Raw genomic sequence first — 18,382 nt, forward strand, 5'->3', positions numbered from 1 at the left:
TTGCAAGTTAATCATCACATTAAGTCCAATTAACATCCATCACCACACATAATTACAAAATTTTTTTCTTGTGATCTTTTAAGATCTGCTCTCTAGACAACTTCCAAAATATTCAATACTGCATTATTAACTATAGTCACCATTCCATACATTACATCCCTGTGACTAATTCATTTTATAACCAAAAGTTTGTACCTTTTAACTCCCTCCACTCAGTTATATTAATACTAAAAAAAGAAAATTTACTACTAAAAACATTAATAGAAATAGAAATATTTCATAATGATAAAAGATTTATCACACCAGGAAGATACAACAGTTCTGTTATATGCATCCAATACACAGCTTCAAAGTATACAAAGCAAAAATTGACAGCACTACCAGGATAGAGAAACAAATTCACAATCATATGGGATACTTTAATAATTTCTCTGTGTGACTCATAAAGCAAATAGACAAAAAAAATTCTAAAAATACAGAAAATTTAAAACATATAATTAATAAATTTGACTTAATTGACGTTAATAGAACATACAACTATATGAAACAACTTTATAATATACATTCTTTTCAAATACACTTGACCCTAAGCTAGGCTATGAAGTAAGTCTCAACAAATTACAAAGAATTCATAATTATATAAAATATGTTTTCCAACCACAATGGAATAAATCTAACTAAATCAGTAACTAAAAGTAAAGACAATATATCCATGATTTGGGAAATTTGAAAAATGAACTTAGGTATAGCCCATGGGTCAAAAATACAATCACAATGGAAACAAGAAAATGCTTCAGCTGACTGATAGCACATTTAAACTTTTGGATGCAGGGAAAACTGTGCCTCGAAGGAAATTGATCATCTTAAATACATATTAAAAAATACAAGAATGGCTGAAAAATCAGTTATTGAAGCACTCACCTTAAGAATGTAGTAACAGAATAGCAAACTAAACCTAAAGAAAGTAGAAAGAAGGAAACAATAGAAATAAGAGCAGAAATTCAAATGTAAAAAAATGAGTGGGGAAGGGTATAGCTCCATGGTACAGTGTGTGTTTACCTTAGCGTGCACGAGGTCCTAGGTTCAATCCCCAGTACCCCTACTACCAAAATAATTAAATAAATAAACCTAATTACCTCTTCCCCTAAAAAAATAAATAAATAAATAAAATTACCCCTTTAAAAAAATAAATGAGGTTGATATACATGTAATCATATGGAAAACATGTTTACAATATATTGTTAAGTAGGAAAAATAACAGAATACCAGGTATTTTGTTTTAAGTGTGTTTATAAATGTATAAAAATGTTATCTGAGGAGATTGGTACTGGGGATGACTTTTACTCTTAGCTATATATTAGAATGCTCTTTAGATTTAATTTTATAATGAGTATATATTCATTATGTAATTTTCAACTTGTAATTTTTATCTAATTTTAAAACTACAGAAAGATTGCAAGATCAGTGCAAAGAATTCCTGAACATCCTTTATGCAGATCCTCCAATTGTTTTTACTACCACATCTGAGCTCACACTTGATCTCTCTCGTGTAGATAAATGTAGATAAACACACACACACACACATATATATATATATATATATATATATATATATATATATATATATATATATATATTTTTCTCCTGAACCATTTGAGAGTTAGCTGATATGACATTCTATTACCCATTGATACTTCCATGTGTATTTCCTAAAAATAAATACACTCCCCTGCATAATCTCAGTACAATATCATCAATTGTTCCAATAATGCCCTTTATAGGTCAGGATCCCATACGAGATCATGTGTGCGTTTGTTACATTTCTTATGACCTAGATTTTTGTGAAGAGTACAACTCACTTACTTTGTATGCCATGTTTCATTTGGGGTTTGTTTCTGGTGCCTCTTAAGGATTTATGCATTTTTGGCAGCAATTCCACAGAGGTATTGTGCTTTTCTCAGTGCATCATATCAGAAGGCACACGATGATTTGTCCCATTATTGGTGATGCTAATTTTATCCCTTAATAAGACAATGTCTGCCAGGTTTTTATTGTAAAAATAATTGTACATATTCTGCACTTCTTACTTAAGTAATTAATAAGTATTTCGTGGAAAAATACTTTGAAACTATGTCTACATGTATTAGTTGGCATTCTACGATAAGGTAAGCTTTTCCTTGTCCCCCATTTATTATTTTATTTCTTTTATTTTATTTAAATAAATGGTTGTTGATGCTGTTATCCTGGCAGCCCCACTACATCTATTTATTTAATCTGTATGGATTAATGAATTCTTATTTTATAATAGGTAACATTGTAAAATTATTCATTTTGATTCCCACATCTTCCCAGACTTGGGAAGTAGTAGTCCCTTAAACTTAACTCATGTGTCCTTTTGAAATGTACCCATCATTCTTTGTGCATTTCTTTACTTTCTGGTATAAGAAGATGTTCCAAGATCAACTGGTGTTTTTCCTGCCCTAGCCCTGGATTCAACCAGTTTTCCAAGTATCCCTGGTTCCTTATCATGGAAAATGGTGTTTAGAAACCAAGAGGAGAGCTGGATGTTCTCACTGTTGTCGGGATGTCATTGCTTCTAGGCTCTGTTAGTGGACAGAGTGTGTGTGTGTCTGTGTCTGTGTGTGTGTGTGCACGCGCGTAAAACATCACTATTATATGTGGCAATGTTTTACATTATCATAAATATGGTAATATTTAGTCAATGTTAATTTCCTAGTGTCGGCTATACTATGGTTATGTAAAGGAGTGTCATGATTTTTAGGAAATTATCCAGGGGAAATAAGGCACCTCAAATAGTTCAAAAATAAGCAATATGTAAACTATGTATAAATTGAAAGAGAAATTTATGTATATATATGTACTTATACATATATATACACAGACATAACATATCTATTTGTATATATTTAAAACTTCCAGTTTCAATCCAGCACAACAGGGCTTATTTGATGCTCTGTCCTCTGCTTTTCAATATTTATACCTCCTTTCTCAACAGTGAGAAACCTGGCTCCCACTAACCTCAATATATTTACTATTGACTGAGTTCCACTGAATGTAACCAATCTTCCAGCTGTACCCAACTTAGACCAAAGACATGCTTATCAGTACACACAAACACACGCATACACATTCTGACACATACCTATACGTGCACTCGAACAAAGACAGGTCTAACCCTTAGCCCTGAGGAAGGGAAGAGAAGGGGAAGGGAGGAAGAGGAAAGAAAATAGGAAGGAGAAAGGAGACGAAAGGAGAAATGAGGGCTACCTAAAATTTCCCATTGTGCAAATGTAAACCATTGGCACAAATAGTGTAAGTTCTCTTTTTCTTTTTTGTGCCCCACGGAGGTAACATTTGTCGTCCTCCCTCGTGTACCTTTAAATACATTAATAAGTCATAAACATTACCCAAAATTTAATTAGTTTAATCCAGCCTGCAAGAGTTGTGATAGGAAATGCTGCAGTTCTCTCCTTTCTGTCTGAGCAATGATAGTGATTTTGTCATTGGCCGGAACACAGGCTTCTCTGTGTTCAGCAATATCGCCCAAATGTCGGCTCAAGTCTGCCCCCTAGAGTAGAGTAACCAGAGTGCCATGACAGTAACGCTGAATTGTGTTAATGTCTTAAGTCTGACGCTGAGCTTTTCCGGAGGACTGCCACTTTCTATTTTACATGCATATGCATTATTTGAAAGTGTGTCAGATACTGATTTATAAGTAAAAAAAAGTTTCCATTTTAGGGGCCGGGAATACCATCTACTAATTCATTTTTTCATTTCAAGAGAGTAATACATTACAGTGTCTTGCCTAAAATAGGCAGAATTAAAGTTATAGGACTCCAGTCATTTAGAGTCACACTCTCAAACTATGTTGTGTCACTACTATGTGATAGGCACCTATGGGGTTCTGGGAATGCAAAGATTATTAAGATATGATTCCTGCTACTAAGAGTTCACAGTCTAGATAGGAAGACAGTCACCGTGAATCATCACATGATAAAAACCTGCATGACTTATACCATAACCATAGCACAGAAGAAAATATGAGCAGACAGAGGTATTTTTATTTGGAAAGGAAAGGAAGGAAGGAAGGGAAAAAATCAGGTATAATAAACTTCAAAGTGCTGTAACTAGTATTAAGCCAGTTAATGAATTTTAATAATATATTTTATTTAACCAAACATGTCCAAAATATTATCATTTTGTGGGAATCACAGCAAGATATAAAGGGCCTGATGGGGGGGGGGTGGCAATAAGAATAGAATCTGGTAGGCTCAAGTGATATTTAGAGGCAAAATAGGCAGAAATTGATGATTATTTGAATGGAGAATAAGAAGAATATAAGATGGTTTCAAACCTAACCAGTTCCTGCTTGACAGCTGGTAGATGATGCTACCGTTCGCTGAGACAGGGAGCACAGGAGGAGAGACAGACTGAGGGCAGACAGGGCAAGATATAATAGCTCACTTTTAAAGGGTGAGTCTGGGATGCCTGTGAAACCTGCAACTAGGTCTATGTCTAAGGGCCAGGTGTGTGCGTGAGTGTGGTGCTCAGGAGCGGGGTCTGCGTCACAGGGGTAGATTTGGGATCATCCCCACATAGGTAGCTGATGCCATGGGAACATTTGAGATTGCCCTGGGAGAATAAGGGGAGTGAGAGACATGCCTAGGAAGAGCCCGGAGTAAAACTAGTATTTCAGGCATAAGGATCCCTCAACACAGACCAACCAGGAGTGATCAGGGAAGTACAAGGAACCCCAGAAGAATATAGATCACAACAGCCAAAGGGAAAGCCCCAGCACGGAAAGAGTGCTCAGCATTGTCAGAAGCTACCAGAACCTCAAGCAAAGGAAGCAGAGCGATGATTTCATGGAATTTGACAGGAAGGAGGGCACAAGTGACTTTGAAGAGATCAGTTTCCACAGGATAGAAATCACACTGTCACAGACTGAAAATTGAGAGGGAATGTAGATACTCTTGAGGAAGTTTTCTGTGGAAGGGGAGATGCTCAGGTGGTAACTATTGATGGTCAAGAGTAGTACCTATCAGTATATTATGAGGGAAGATTTTTAAAATAGAAGAGACTTGAGCATATTTTAAGCCTCTGAAAGGAACAATTAAAATTATGCACTTGACTTTTATTTATCTGAAAAGATGTTCTAGTATTTTTGGAAAACTAACAGTAGCAATAGGTAGCAGATTTTTTTTAGACTAATGTTCATTTATTTTACAGGGGGAGACATGAGCAAATGGTTTCAGAGAATTTTAGTCTCAACTTTTTGTTAACTCTTAGTATATCAATAAAATATTTCCTTAACTTTTGGCCAATAAAAAGATATTAATGATATATTGTTAACTGAGCTTGTGTCTGAAAAAAAGTTTTTGAGGGATGTGTGTGTGTGTGTGTGTACACACATAATATTCTGGAAGGACAGATACTATGTTTATCTGTGAGTAGGTACAATAAGAGTTTTTAATTTTTATTCTTTTTCTTTATCTGTATCTTTATTATGAGAAGTATTGTTTTGTGATAGTAAAAAAGGCAATAAGCTGGCAACTTCATATTCAGAGAGTACCCCCTCTTCCATGTACTATGGTCCTGAAAGCATGCTGAAAATAGATTTTCCTCCAGTTTGACAAGTTATAAACTTCCTAGTCCTCATTTTTCCAGGTACTGCCATCCTTGAATCCAGAAAGGGAAAGAACCTTCACAGGTATCCAGGCTGGACTAGCAGGTGCTACTATCTCAGCCAGCCAGCTACTGCCACCCCAGGAACTCCATTCAGGTATCTCCCCCTCCCCTGGGTGGACCATCTCTCCCCAGACCTTTCTGTAGAGGCCACAGCAAATGAGCAGACCATCCCAAATCTGAAACTGGATTGGCAAGACTGAAAAATGCCCAAAGCAAGGGTGGGGAAACAATTATTCTCCCCACAACTACAGCATAATGCAGACATCGATGGTAGCTCAGATTCCATCCTCCCTCTTGATGATGGCAAGTAACAGGCAAACACACCATGTAATAGCTTGAAGTCATCTTTTGCATGTGTGAAAAAACATAATTAAAAGGCTGCATGAAAGTGTCAATTCAAAATGGTAAAGGTACAAGTTGTATGAAAATTGAAAGTATGCAAGTCAAAGATCATCACTATTTTAGTTTTCTTTCACTGTTTTCTCTTCTTTTTTTTATTTCTTCTTTTCCTTCTTTTTATTGCCTATGTCAAAGTTAGTTGATGTCTTACATTAATCAGCACTCAGTTGCAGTATTATTTATGAGTAGCAGTTTTGAGAGATACTCTTCTTTACAAAATGGAGATTCTAGCTGCCTTTGGGCATTTAAAGATCCAAGACAGAGACAAAGGATAAACAGAGAGAATTCTAGTATCTTTTTCTTTAGGGGAAAATATAGAATATGGCCTCAGTGCATTAATTAACCTGACTGTGGTGATCATTTCACAAAGTATGTCATCCTGCTGAACAATTTAAATATATTCAATTTTATTTGTCAATTACACCTCAATAAAGCTGAAAAATAAAAAGAAGATCCTGCTTTGGCAGAACATATACTAAAACTGGAACTTCTCTGGATATGGAGATTAGCACAGCCCCTGTGCCAGGATGACGGGCGAATGTGTGAGGCATGCCTTATGTTTTAAATAAGTCTTGGGATGTAATGTACAGCAGAGTGACTATAGTTGACAATGTTGTATATTTGAAAGTTGCTAAGAGATTAAATCTGAAAAGTTCTCATCACAAGAACAAAAGTTTGTAACAATATGTGGTGATGGATGCTAACTAGATTACTGTGGTGATCATTTCACAATAAATACAAATATTGAATCATTACATTACATTAGACACTTGAAACTAATATAATGCTACATGTCAATTATACCACAATAAAAAATAATAATAACTAAATAAATAGAACATGGTCTCATAAAGTTAAAACCCAGAACAGAAAGCTGATCTCAGAGAATCAGCCTCCACCCATGGAATCAAAATTATAACCCATTGCCAAGCTCTGCTTTTCTCATTCACAAGAACATCACACACCTACTAAGTCAAGACCCACCGTTAAAGGGAAATGAAGGTCCTGCCTCAGGTTGGGAACATGAGTCAGAGCGAATTGGGCTCGGGCAGGAACTCTGCCACCTCACCAGTGAGTTTCCTAAACTCCGGTTTCCTCAGCTAGCAGATGAAAAGAAGAGTAAGTCCCACCTCAGAGTGTTGAGGATTATTTGAGGTAATGCATTCAAACTCTCAGCACAGTACTTGGCATGTTAATTACCAGTTCTCATTAAATGATGGCCACTAGAACTGCTTACATAATTACTTCTATACAAAGAAGTAAACTTAGAGTCACACCAATGACTTTTATTTCAGATTATTTGCCAGGCTGACGTGAAGGAAGGGTTGGTGAACATGTGTGGGTGGCTCTTTAAATATCTATCTTTACATTTTCAAGAATTACTTTATTCTATTAAAATACCTTTTATTCTTTTTATTCCCATAGAAGGGCAACAGAGCAGATCACGCTCTCAAAAGCAGTCAGAGTATGATGTAAGCTGTTTTGGGGAGGAGCTGAACCAACCACCCCCTCGAGTCACTCAGCATCTGCAGACACTCTCTGACAGCCGCCACTCCTGGGCCTGGTGACTGGGGCTCAGAAACCCAGCAGCATCTGTAGTCATGGTGTGGCAGCAAAGGACTACTCGGGCCCTTTCTCAGGCAGGGCGGGCGTGTGTGCTTCTTCGCGTTCTTCCTTCCTAGAGCTCCTTCTTTCCTCCACTTTCTTGCGAGACCTCATCATCTCCAGTCTCCAGCATTCTCTCCCATTTCTCTCCTTTCTGCTCTCAGGTCCCTGAAAGAGAAGGGTCAGAAAGGGGTAGAAATGTGCCGACAGCTAACAACATTCCACATTGTTCCCAATTATCAGAATGAAGAAAGCCCTAATCATTTAGCAGACTTCCACATCTTAGTTTCTAGTAAGAAATGAGCGGAAGCCTAAGGGTGTTGCTAAAGGTTCCGTGGTACATAAAGGAATGGGGTGCTTGGGTGGTTGATGGAGGAAACTCAACCTGCACGCAGCTCTGCCTCTGCATCTAACATACTGAAGGATGTGATCTCCTGGTACAGTAAAGTTAATATTCTTCTGGCGCTTTTTGAAAAGGAACATGGCAAGTAAATCATATATGGAATGATTCTAACCTCCTCATGTTCACTCCCTTAAATTATATTAACAGCAGGGTTTGCATGAAGTTTGAATGTGAGGACTGTGTCAGGAATGAAGGGTCAAGGAACAACATCCAAACATGTTAACATTCCCCAACAGGCTGCCCAGGGGTCTACACTCAGTGATGGACTGAACACACACTGCTGTTCTAGGATTGGGAGATACGGCACTAACTAGGGAGACCCTCCTTCCTAGACACCACACCTAGGTGGAGGGAGACAGACATCAACCAACAAGCCTAAAAGGAAACAGGAAAATAACAGGTAGTGAGAAGTGCACTGGTAACTATAAACAGGGTGATATGATAGGAAACTATGGGGAGTAGGGAGGAGGTGTGAGGTGGGGGGGCATCTCTGGTTTCCATGGTCAGAGACTACCTTTCAAAGGAATCACTTACAAGGGGAGAGGGTGTAGCTCAAGTGGTAGAACATATGCTTAGCATGCACCAGGTCCTTAGCATTCATGAGGTCTTGGGTTCAATCCCCAGTACCTCTTATAAAAATAAACAAATAAACCTGATTACCCCCCTCAAAGGAAAAAAGAACACGTATTTTTTAAAAAAGGAATTACTTAGAAAAGAATGGCATTGGTAAATGTGGTGATGGTATCTATTACACTTCAAACTTTTTAGTTAATAAATAAAATCATTACTCTCCCCTTCCTCCATTTGAACTGGAAACACTGGAGAACCCCTGAGTGCTTGTGAAGTGAACATATGCAGGGGTGCTTGGCCGTCAAATGAGCAGGCTCATGACTCAGTCCTGCAGGGCGAGTTGTGGGGATGTCTGGTTACTGCAGTGGTATCAGCTACTCCACAGCGTTACACTGTTTTCATACCTAGATTATTTCATTTCTATCTGTAATGGTCCATTAGGCAAAATCAGAAAGCAAAACAAATGATGAAGCTGAGATATAAGAGGAGCTTAAAAACAGTTCTAGCTCTGTAAATGTGCCTCCAGATTATTTTCATTAGCTCCAGCGGTTGTATTAAATCCATCAATCTGATCATAATTCATATTTAGCAGTCATGAATGTCTCTAATCCTTATAAGAACAACATAAAAAGAGAAAATATAGTTATGATTATTTGCAATTTGGCTTTCCTCTTATTGAGAATAAAGACTATCTGAGAAGTGCTAATAATGGCCTGACATATTTTTTTCCTTATCTCATCACTTAGAAACAACATGTGAAAATTATCAAAATAAGCAGTTGAGTTTTTTAATATAAAAATGAAAAAACTTAATGTTGTTGGTCATGATCAGGTCATAAAAGCAGTTTCTGGCTCTTCTTGGTGCTAAAATATATAAAATTTAAATCTACATATTAGCATACATTTGGCCTCCAAATAAAAGTTAATACATATTATTTTAAAATTTTACTGACAAGTCACACTTTTTAATGTAGTTAGCTTTAGAAAAGTGTGATGATTGTTAAATAGGAAAAAGTTTTAAAGTGTGTATGTTCTGAATTTTTTCTGCATTGAGATAAACTTTAAAATATACTCTTTAAAAACATATAAAATAAAATATTTATTTTAAATTATTATATATACTTTCATAATACGAAAAACTTTTAAATGATTTTTGTAAATTCCTAGCAGGTTTCTAGCTATCACACAGTTGTCCCTCAGAATCTGCGAGGGAATTGATTCCAGGAGCGCCCACGGAGACTAAAATCCGTGGATGCTTGAGTTCTGGGGGTGTGGAGCTGTGAGGACACCAAGGGCCGACTGTATATAACTGAGAAAAGAGTTCTTGTGTCAAAAAAAAATTTGAAAATGCTGCCTCGGTTATCTTGGCACTTGAGAGGAAGAACTTACAAAATGAATGAAATAAACATTTTCATACTTTAGGGATAATGAGATGAATCTCTCTTTAAATAAGAAAACTGATTTCACATTTACACACTTATGTAAATATGTGATATGAATTCCTTCCAAGGCCATCAGAATCAACAAAGAACTGTTCAGACTGAATTTTTTTTCAAAATATATTTATATCCTCCCTTGTTTCAGAAAGAATTTCATTTAGAGCAAGTGAGCCTCCTGAATTAAAATAGTGAATTATTTTAACATGTAACTTTAAAACAGGAATTCTTTCACGTCTGCTTTATTCTTGCCAAAAGTTCATAATGTGAACCTAATCATGAGGAAATATCAGATGCACTCAAGCTAAGCTTCTTTCTAAAAAATAGCTGGCTTGTACTCTCCAGATGCTGGCGTCATGAAAGAGGAAAGATCGAGGCCCTGCTTCAGAATAAAACAGCCTAGAGGGACGTGAAAATTGGTTGCAGCACATGATCCAGAATCGTGCTATAAAAAACATTATTGGGACAAGCAGTGAGATATGAATAAGGTCGGTAGATTAGATATAAAGGTATCGTGCCGACGTTAATTTCCAGAGGTTAATTATCCTACTGTGTTTCTGTAAGAGAATGCTCTCATGCCCTGGTTTGGGGATGGGAAGGAGAGAGAGGGAATAGATAAATGCTATCTGTTCATGTTTGGAGGGAACCTAGATGAACTGTGTAGTCTTTGTACTATTCTTGCAGCATTGCTCTAAGTCTGAAAACATATTTTAAAAAAAAAAACAATATAAAGAAAAGATAAAACAAGAACTCTTAATAAGGTTTAGAGACAGTAAGTAGCAGCTGCTCACTATTCTTCCTTATTCCGCTTAGGATCTGGAAGAGAGAGCAGCTTACTGAAGGGGGATGATAGACACCCAGTCACTGTGGCAAAAGGGAGATGCCACGTGTGAGGCAAAGATGAATGGCGACAGTCCCAGCAGCCATCACTGCTAGGCAGAAAGCATCGTGCTCAGGCGGACAATGAGATAGGGAGCTCCGGAGTGTCCTCCCCTGTCCATTCACAGAGCGCAGCTCAGGAACTAGGTGACAATACATCTGAGTTTACTTATTTGCTCTGCCTATCACATGGCAGAAACATACCATTATTCTTGTCTGGCAAAATAAAACAAAAACCAAAGGCCCACCACAAAGAAGTATTTTGCTCAAGGTCACTCAGTGAGCATGTTGCAGATTTGAAACACTATCCCCAAATTAATCGGTCTCCGGCTTATTGCTTTATATGTCAAGTTTGGCATCATCAGTGGAGTTCCTATTCTTCCCCGTTTTATGCCTGTGTCTCCCTGGTGCTTTACTTAGACTCCCTCGAGGCCACTGAACACCTGGACTGCCCCTGCTCCTGGATCTTACTCGCGAGTGTCCAGAGAGTTCCTTCTGTGTGCTTTGTAGAAGCACAGGGGAACACAGCATCATCACGGACTGTTTCCTACCAGATTAAATATGAAAGGACAAGAGCAGCAGGAGCTTTTATCTTCTTCAAATAGTTAAAGGAGAATAAGTCACAATTATTTATATATAATAAGGGTGATGAAAGCAGTCTCAAAGAACTAAAGGACCTTGGTAACAAAATATTCCACAGATGGTCCTTCAGGAATTCCTCCTACACCAGATGTCTTCAGTAATAATAATTTAAAGCATTTATGTACATCTGGGCTATCTAAAACTGAGTGCCATTTTTTCAAAGATCTCAACACCAAGCTGTAAATGAAGAAGTTAGATTTGTTCTCAAACTGGGGGAGGATGAACCCTTTGGCTTTTCTTTTCTAAAATGGCTTAAATATTCAATAATTCTGTTACTTACCAAAGAGACAGAGCGTTTGGTTCTGAAGCACAGTTGCTCTTCAGAGGACTCTGAAAATGCCTGAATTTTGGAATGGGATCTTCCTTTTGATTCCAGTGACTCCTTGAATGACCCATCCCCTGAGCATTTTCTGTAATCCTGCACATGGGTACGGCTTCGGACTCCCTGGTCCTCATAAGAATGCCTCCTAGGATGGCTGTCAGATGACATGATTCTGGGAAGCACAGGAAACTGGGAGTACAGAATAAAATGTTTATATTTTACAATATAATAAGACTGCACAATATTAGCACGGAGACAGAATGTCCATAAATTACTAACCAAACAAGTCTCATGTTGAACTGAAATTTTATCTTCTTGATCAGTAGGACCTTTTTCCTGCAATGAACCAGTGGAGTTGATTTATTAAAACGTTAAATAAAGCATTCCGAGACTAGCTTTGTTGCTGCTCCTCCGTCACCAGGGTGGTATAATGACATGCTCCAAGCCTTCAAGTGATATATAAAAATAAATTCTAAAATGATCAAAAGAAAATTTTAATGAAGCCCTAAATATTTAAGAAATAATACAAAGGTGAATATTTGTGTGATTTCTGTATAGAGAAGGAATTTCTGAGCAAAAGAACAATGGAAGAAGTCATAAGGAAAAAAAATAATTTAACTATATAAATATAAAGCTAATATGCATAAAAAACAACATAAACTTTAAAATTTAAAGTTTAAAATAAAATTTAAAGTTTTAAAGTTTGCTACATGTTACTAATGTTTAAAAATTATCCTGAAAATAAATAAGTATATCTCACATACTACAGACAAACATAGGTGCCATATAAAACAATGATATCAATGTTAAAGTCACAACTGAAAAATGATTAAAAGATAGTTTAGAGAAGCCAGACTTCTTTTTTTTAATCGAAGTATAGTTGATTTACAATGTTGTGTTAGTTTCAGGTGTACAGCAAAGTGATTCACTTATACATGTACATATATGTCTCTTTTTTTCAGATTCTTCTCCACTATAGGTTACTACAAGATATTGAATATAGTTCCCTGTGCTATACAGTAGGACCTTGTGGTTTATCTATGTTATGTATTGTAGTTTGTATCTGCTAATCCCAAATTCCTAATTTATCCCTCCCCTACTTTCCCCTTTGAAAACCATGTTTGTTTTCTATATCTAAGAGTCTCTGTTTTGTAAATAAGCTCATTTGTATCATGTGTTTTAGATTCCACATACAAGTGATATCATGTGGTACTTATATTTCTCTGTCTGCCTTACTTCACTTAGTATGATCATCTCTAGGTCCCTCCACGTAGCTACAAATGGCATTATTTCATTCTTTGAGAAGCCAAACTTCTTGAAAGAATTGTGATACTTGCTCTCTCAATTTCTCTCACTCCCCAACCCACTCCAGTCTAGTTTTCTCACTCACACTGCTGTTGGTCAGGATATTGGTCTCCATGCCAAATTGTATGCACTTTTTGGCCTTTAACCATTTAGGAGCTTTCAACCCAGGTGCCCACGGGGCCTTTCTGGAAACAGTCGTTCTCGTGCCTTCTATCACCGCACCCTCTTGGCTTCCCTCTGATCTTTCCGCCATGGTGTTTTAGACATTTTTGCTCACTTTTCCCTTCCACGTGCTCATAACTGCTGGAGCTCCCAAGAGATCTAAATTAGTCTTCCTTGCCTTCCTTTCCTTGCTCACCTTACAGTTTCTCCCTAAGCATCTCATCCCTGGGCTTCAATTTCTATCTTATGATTTTTGTGTATTTCTGTGGTGTTGGTTGTAATTTCTCCATTTTCATTTCTTATTTTGTTTATTTGTGTCCTCTCTCTTTTCTTCTTGGTGAGCCTGGCCAATTTCTATCTATTACCTAGTTTCCTCTTTTGTGTTGTTAGCCCAGACCTCTCCTCTCAGCTTCTGCCCACTCAGCTTCTCCTCTCAGTATCCCATGGACACCCAACCTGACTTGTTCAAATTTGAACCCGTTATCTCTCCTCCCCAATCCTGCTTCTTAAGTGTCCCCTAACTCAGAAGATGGCACCACCATTTGCCTGGTTTCTCAGACCGGTAGCTCAGAAGCCATCCTCCACATCCAACTGCCAAGTCAGCAGATTCCATCTCTCAAGTGTCCCCCAAAACCATCTGTTTTTTTCCCAGCATCACTGTTACTACCTAGTCCGAGGCATCATTACCTTTCACCCAGATTATAGCAGCAGCCTTCGAGTAGTGACTATCTGTACTCACTCTTACTCACTTTATTTCATGTTTCCCACAGCAGCCAGCATAGTTAAAACAACGACAGACTCAGACCTAAACAATTTTCCTTTTGCACCTCATCTAGCACCACCCCAGCCCTTCAGTGACACAGCCTCACTGGACTTCCGTTGGGTCCTCCAGCTCACCTGCTCCTGCTGGGCACAGGCACTTCCACTGGTGGTCCTCTCTGGCTGTGACCTCACCCACCACCCCAACCCATCACCTCGTTACTGGCTACTCACTCTTCACTCCCTGTGGAAGCTGCATTTCCCCAGAAGGCCTTTCCTACCACCCTGATTGGTTCAGGCCCCTGAACCATTGTAGAGGCTCTCCTAGCATCTCATACTTTATGATACTTATCACAACTATAATCAGTAACTTGGTTAATTTTGTTATACATCTCTCTTCTCCATTAGACTATATGTCTTCTCACGCCAAGGGCTGTCTTTCATTCTCTGCTAGAATCCCAGTATGCGACACTAGGCCTCATTTATAGCCTGAGCTCCTTACGTATATATTGAATGAATAAATGTATAAAGAATGAAAGAAAAAGAAATACAAAATGGTAAAAATTATTTATGCTTAGTAGTAGTCAAAGATTTTGTTAAAATGCAATAACATACAATTTTGCCTTTCAGGTTAGGAAAAAAAAATTTTTTTTTAAATGATACTAATCCTGGCAGGAATACCGGGGGATGGACACTGCCATTCCTTGCTGGTAGGACTATAAATGTATACAGCTTTCCAGGAAATATGTGTCAAATGTGTCAACATGTGTCAAAAGGCTTAAAATAGTCCCTTTCTTGGGTTCATCCACTGCACGTTGTTATGGGCTAAATTGTGTCACCCCTCCCCCCCCAAATTCATATGTCAAAGCCCTCCATGAGTAGCTCAGAATGTGACTGTATTTAAAGCTTAAGTTAAAATGAGGCCATGAGGATGGGCCCTAATCCAGTCTGACTGGTGTCCTCATAAAAGAGGAAATTTGGATACACAAACAGACACCAAGGATATCCTCACACAGAGGAAAGATCATGTGAGGACACAGTGAGAAGGTGCCATCTTCCAGGCAAGGAGAGTGGTCTCAGGAGAAACCAAATTTGCCGACACCTTGATTCTGGATTTCTACCCTCCAGAAATGTGAGAAAATAAATGCGTGTTGTTTAAGCCCCCCAGGCTGCGGTGTTTTGTTATGGCAGCCCAAGCAAACTAATACACATGTCTAGAAACTTACTCTCACACAATAATCAGAAAGATGGTTGAAGCTGTATAACGCTGCTAAGATGCATGACGTAAGCCTGTGTGTACTGTTCTACTTGCTGTAGCTCAGACATGGTACTTGGTGCTGTGGTTCAGCTGGGGAGCAAAACAGACCCAGGGTCCCCCTCTTTATGTCTGCAAGTGAGATAAACACCAAACAAACGGGACATGGGCCTACACCCTTGGCCAAATGCTATACAGGGAAAGTTCAAGGTGCAATGAGAGGGTAGGGCAGAGTAAAACTATGCCCGTCTGGGTGGGTGCTGGGGTGGCTGGGAGGATCAGAAGAGACTTTCGTGAAGGGGTGACAATTAAGCTACAATCTGAAGGATGAGCAGGGTTAATTAGGGAACAGAGATGCTCGTCTGCCTGAGGAGGAGCACCATATGTGCAGAAGCCCTGCCACAGAGGAAGCTTGCTGGCCTGGAAGGAAGAGAAGCCCGGTGGGGAGTGGGCCGGAGAGGAGGGGGCCGGAATGGGGAGGCAGGGAGGGGCTGGAAGTCTGGGGAGATCATCATCTTAAAGTGATATCAGCCCTAAAACACACACAACTGTGACCAAGGGCTTTCTCTGTGATGTGGGGTTGTTTTCGTCCTTTTCCTTTTTCATATTTTCCATATTTGTCTACAGCAATCATGCATTATATTATCAGGAAAAAAACTTAAAAATTTTGAGGCTGGGACACAGTAGGACCAATACTGCATGTTTCCATTTACAGGAGGCATCTGAAGTAGTCAAGGTCATAAAAGCAAGGAATAGAATAGAGCTTGCCAAGGGCTGGGAGGAGGCAGAAATGGGGAGTTGCCAATCAACGGGTATAGTTTCAATTATGCAAGATGAGTTAAGTTGTGGAGGTCTGTATTTATACAACATTGTACCGATAGATAACAACATTGTATTGTACACTTAAAAATCTGCTAAGAGGGTAGATCTCATGTTACATGTTCCTATAGCACTAAACTTTTAAAAATAAAATTTAAAGAGTTGAGCCTGGGAGTGAAATGCAGGTGTTTGTACAAATGTCCTCCTTCATTGAGAGGCCTGAAAAGAGTGGCAAGGGTTTCCATCGAAACATAAATAAGGTATACACTCATACACCTGATGTCAGGTGAAATTTCCAGTTTGTTTGTTTTGGTGTGAGACCTTGTGAGAAACAAGCCTAAGAGAGCATTCTAATTGGTTACAGGGAAAAGCTCCCACTTTTAAAAATATTTACTTCCTAAGCAAGCTCGACTTTTGGAAATTTTATATGCCCTTCTAATTCTATTTCCCTGATAAAGACTTGAATCAATGCCCTAAATAGCTTATTTTTACAAGGTATGGACTTGTCACCTCCATTGCCATGGACCAACCCTATCAATGGATCTCCCATGCTATGAGGCAGGCTCTGGCATTTGGGATGGGAACCGCCCCCCCCACCCCCACCCCCTCCCCCACCTATCCCCACCCCTCCCCCACCTACTCCCCCCCCCACACCCTGCCCCGAGCGAGCTCCCCCGAGCTCCCAGCTAGTCTCCTCAGCTCCCAGGCTACAAAGCCTGCAGCTGACGTTGACTTCCAAAGTAATAACCACCCAACACCCTGACTCTCACTAAAACATTGTGCTTTAAAAGCATTGCTGTTTCCCAGTGTGGTCCCAGAAAACCATTTTTGTCAAAGAAAAGACCTATGCACTCTCTGACCCCACATAGGTTCTCATCTTTTAAAAAAAAAAAAAGTTATGTACTATTATCTTCACTTCAGGAGATTACCTACTTGATGTTCTTTATTCTGGCTTTAATTACAATCACCCTTCAGTTGTACCCCTCCTGCCCTCTGAGTAAATGCAAGCACCTGAACTACCCATTTAACAGCAAGATGAGAAACAATGGGGAGGAAGATCCAGCTGCTGAGATTAGTAAGACCTGTGCTGATCTCAGGGCACTTATCATGTACTCCGGGTACTGCGTCCTTGGTCTCTAGCCTCAGAAAGACTCCTACAAGCAAGTCATTCTTCCCCTTTTACAGATGAGGAAAATGAATTTTACTTTGTCTAAATGACTCGCCTAAGATTCACGTGACTAGTGACTTTCCTGGAGAGGTAAAGTGCCGTGCCTAAGCATAAGACGTCTCTTTCTTGGATGAATACTCCTAAACTTCAACAGCAGCAACAACTTCATTCTATTTCTGTGTGAAACTGCCTGTACTACTTATAACAGAATTCTATTATGAAAGTAATAATAATAATTTGTAGGTCTTCAGGAATTAGTCTAAAAGAATTTATGTGAGGAATATTTTATAATGTAGTCTAGTTGCCTATCAACAGATCCCAGAGGGTTGTACCCAACTAGCAATATATGAAAACAGCATCAGGGGTAAAAAAAAAAGATTCAAGTGTTCAACTGGTAAAATGGTAGGTCAATACCATCCACTGAATATCCTTTAGGGAAACTGAAAGACATTTTAAACTCTGACATATAAGAAGAATAGGTTCTTATTAGGACTAGGCACTGTCCTAAGCACATTGTACTCATTACTCACTGAATCTTCACAACATCCTTATGAGATATATTCTGTCATCATCAATCCTATTTACACATAGGAAGTCTGAGGCAGACAGGTTAAGGAACTTGCTCAGAGTTATGCTGCCAGTGGTAGATGCCAGGAGGCTACGGCCAGAGCCCTCACTCTTAACCCCTCCACTCTGCTGCCTTCCCAGCAACTCCTCTATCTCAGCATCTAGTGGAAGAGAGAAAAGCCCACAGAACATTATGATCAAAGCTTCTCTGTATAATTGTCACTGATGCCTGAAATTCTATCACTAGTTTCATTTCTTTGAATTAGGCATTGTCTTCTATTGAAATTAAATCCAAACTTAATCTGAAAAACCAGAAACCACTGTTAGTCATGAAACTTCAGGGCATCCCTTTCTTTTCAGGTGTCTGAGAAATCCTCTAAGGG

General features: G+C 38.7%; 1 protein-coding gene across 3 annotated transcripts in view; it reads right to left on the minus strand.

Moving 5' to 3' along the window:
* Window positions 1-7,345: 7,345 nt before the first annotated feature.
* Window positions 7,346-18,382, minus strand: part of LNP1 (leukemia NUP98 fusion partner 1) — a 31,356-nt gene continuing 20,319 nt past the window's right edge. For 2 of the 3 annotated variants that reach the window (XM_010978468.3, XM_010978467.3), the window contains 3 exons: window positions 12,244-12,300; window positions 11,923-12,153; window positions 7,346-7,881 (listed from right to left, as the gene is read on the minus strand). In XM_010978468.3, coding sequence (XP_010976770.2) covers window positions 7,729-7,881; window positions 11,923-12,153; window positions 12,244-12,300 — 441 coding nt within the window. In that variant the 3' untranslated portion in view covers window positions 7,346-7,728. The remainder of the gene's footprint in view (window positions 7,882-11,922; window positions 12,154-12,243; window positions 12,301-18,382) is intronic. The other variant, XM_031456957.2, reaches the window with a different exon arrangement.

Source organism: Camelus dromedarius, chromosome 2, assembly GCF_036321535.1.
Source record: "Camelus dromedarius isolate mCamDro1 chromosome 2, mCamDro1.pat, whole genome shotgun sequence".
NCBI classification, from domain to species: domain Eukaryota; kingdom Metazoa; phylum Chordata; class Mammalia; order Artiodactyla; family Camelidae; genus Camelus; species Camelus dromedarius.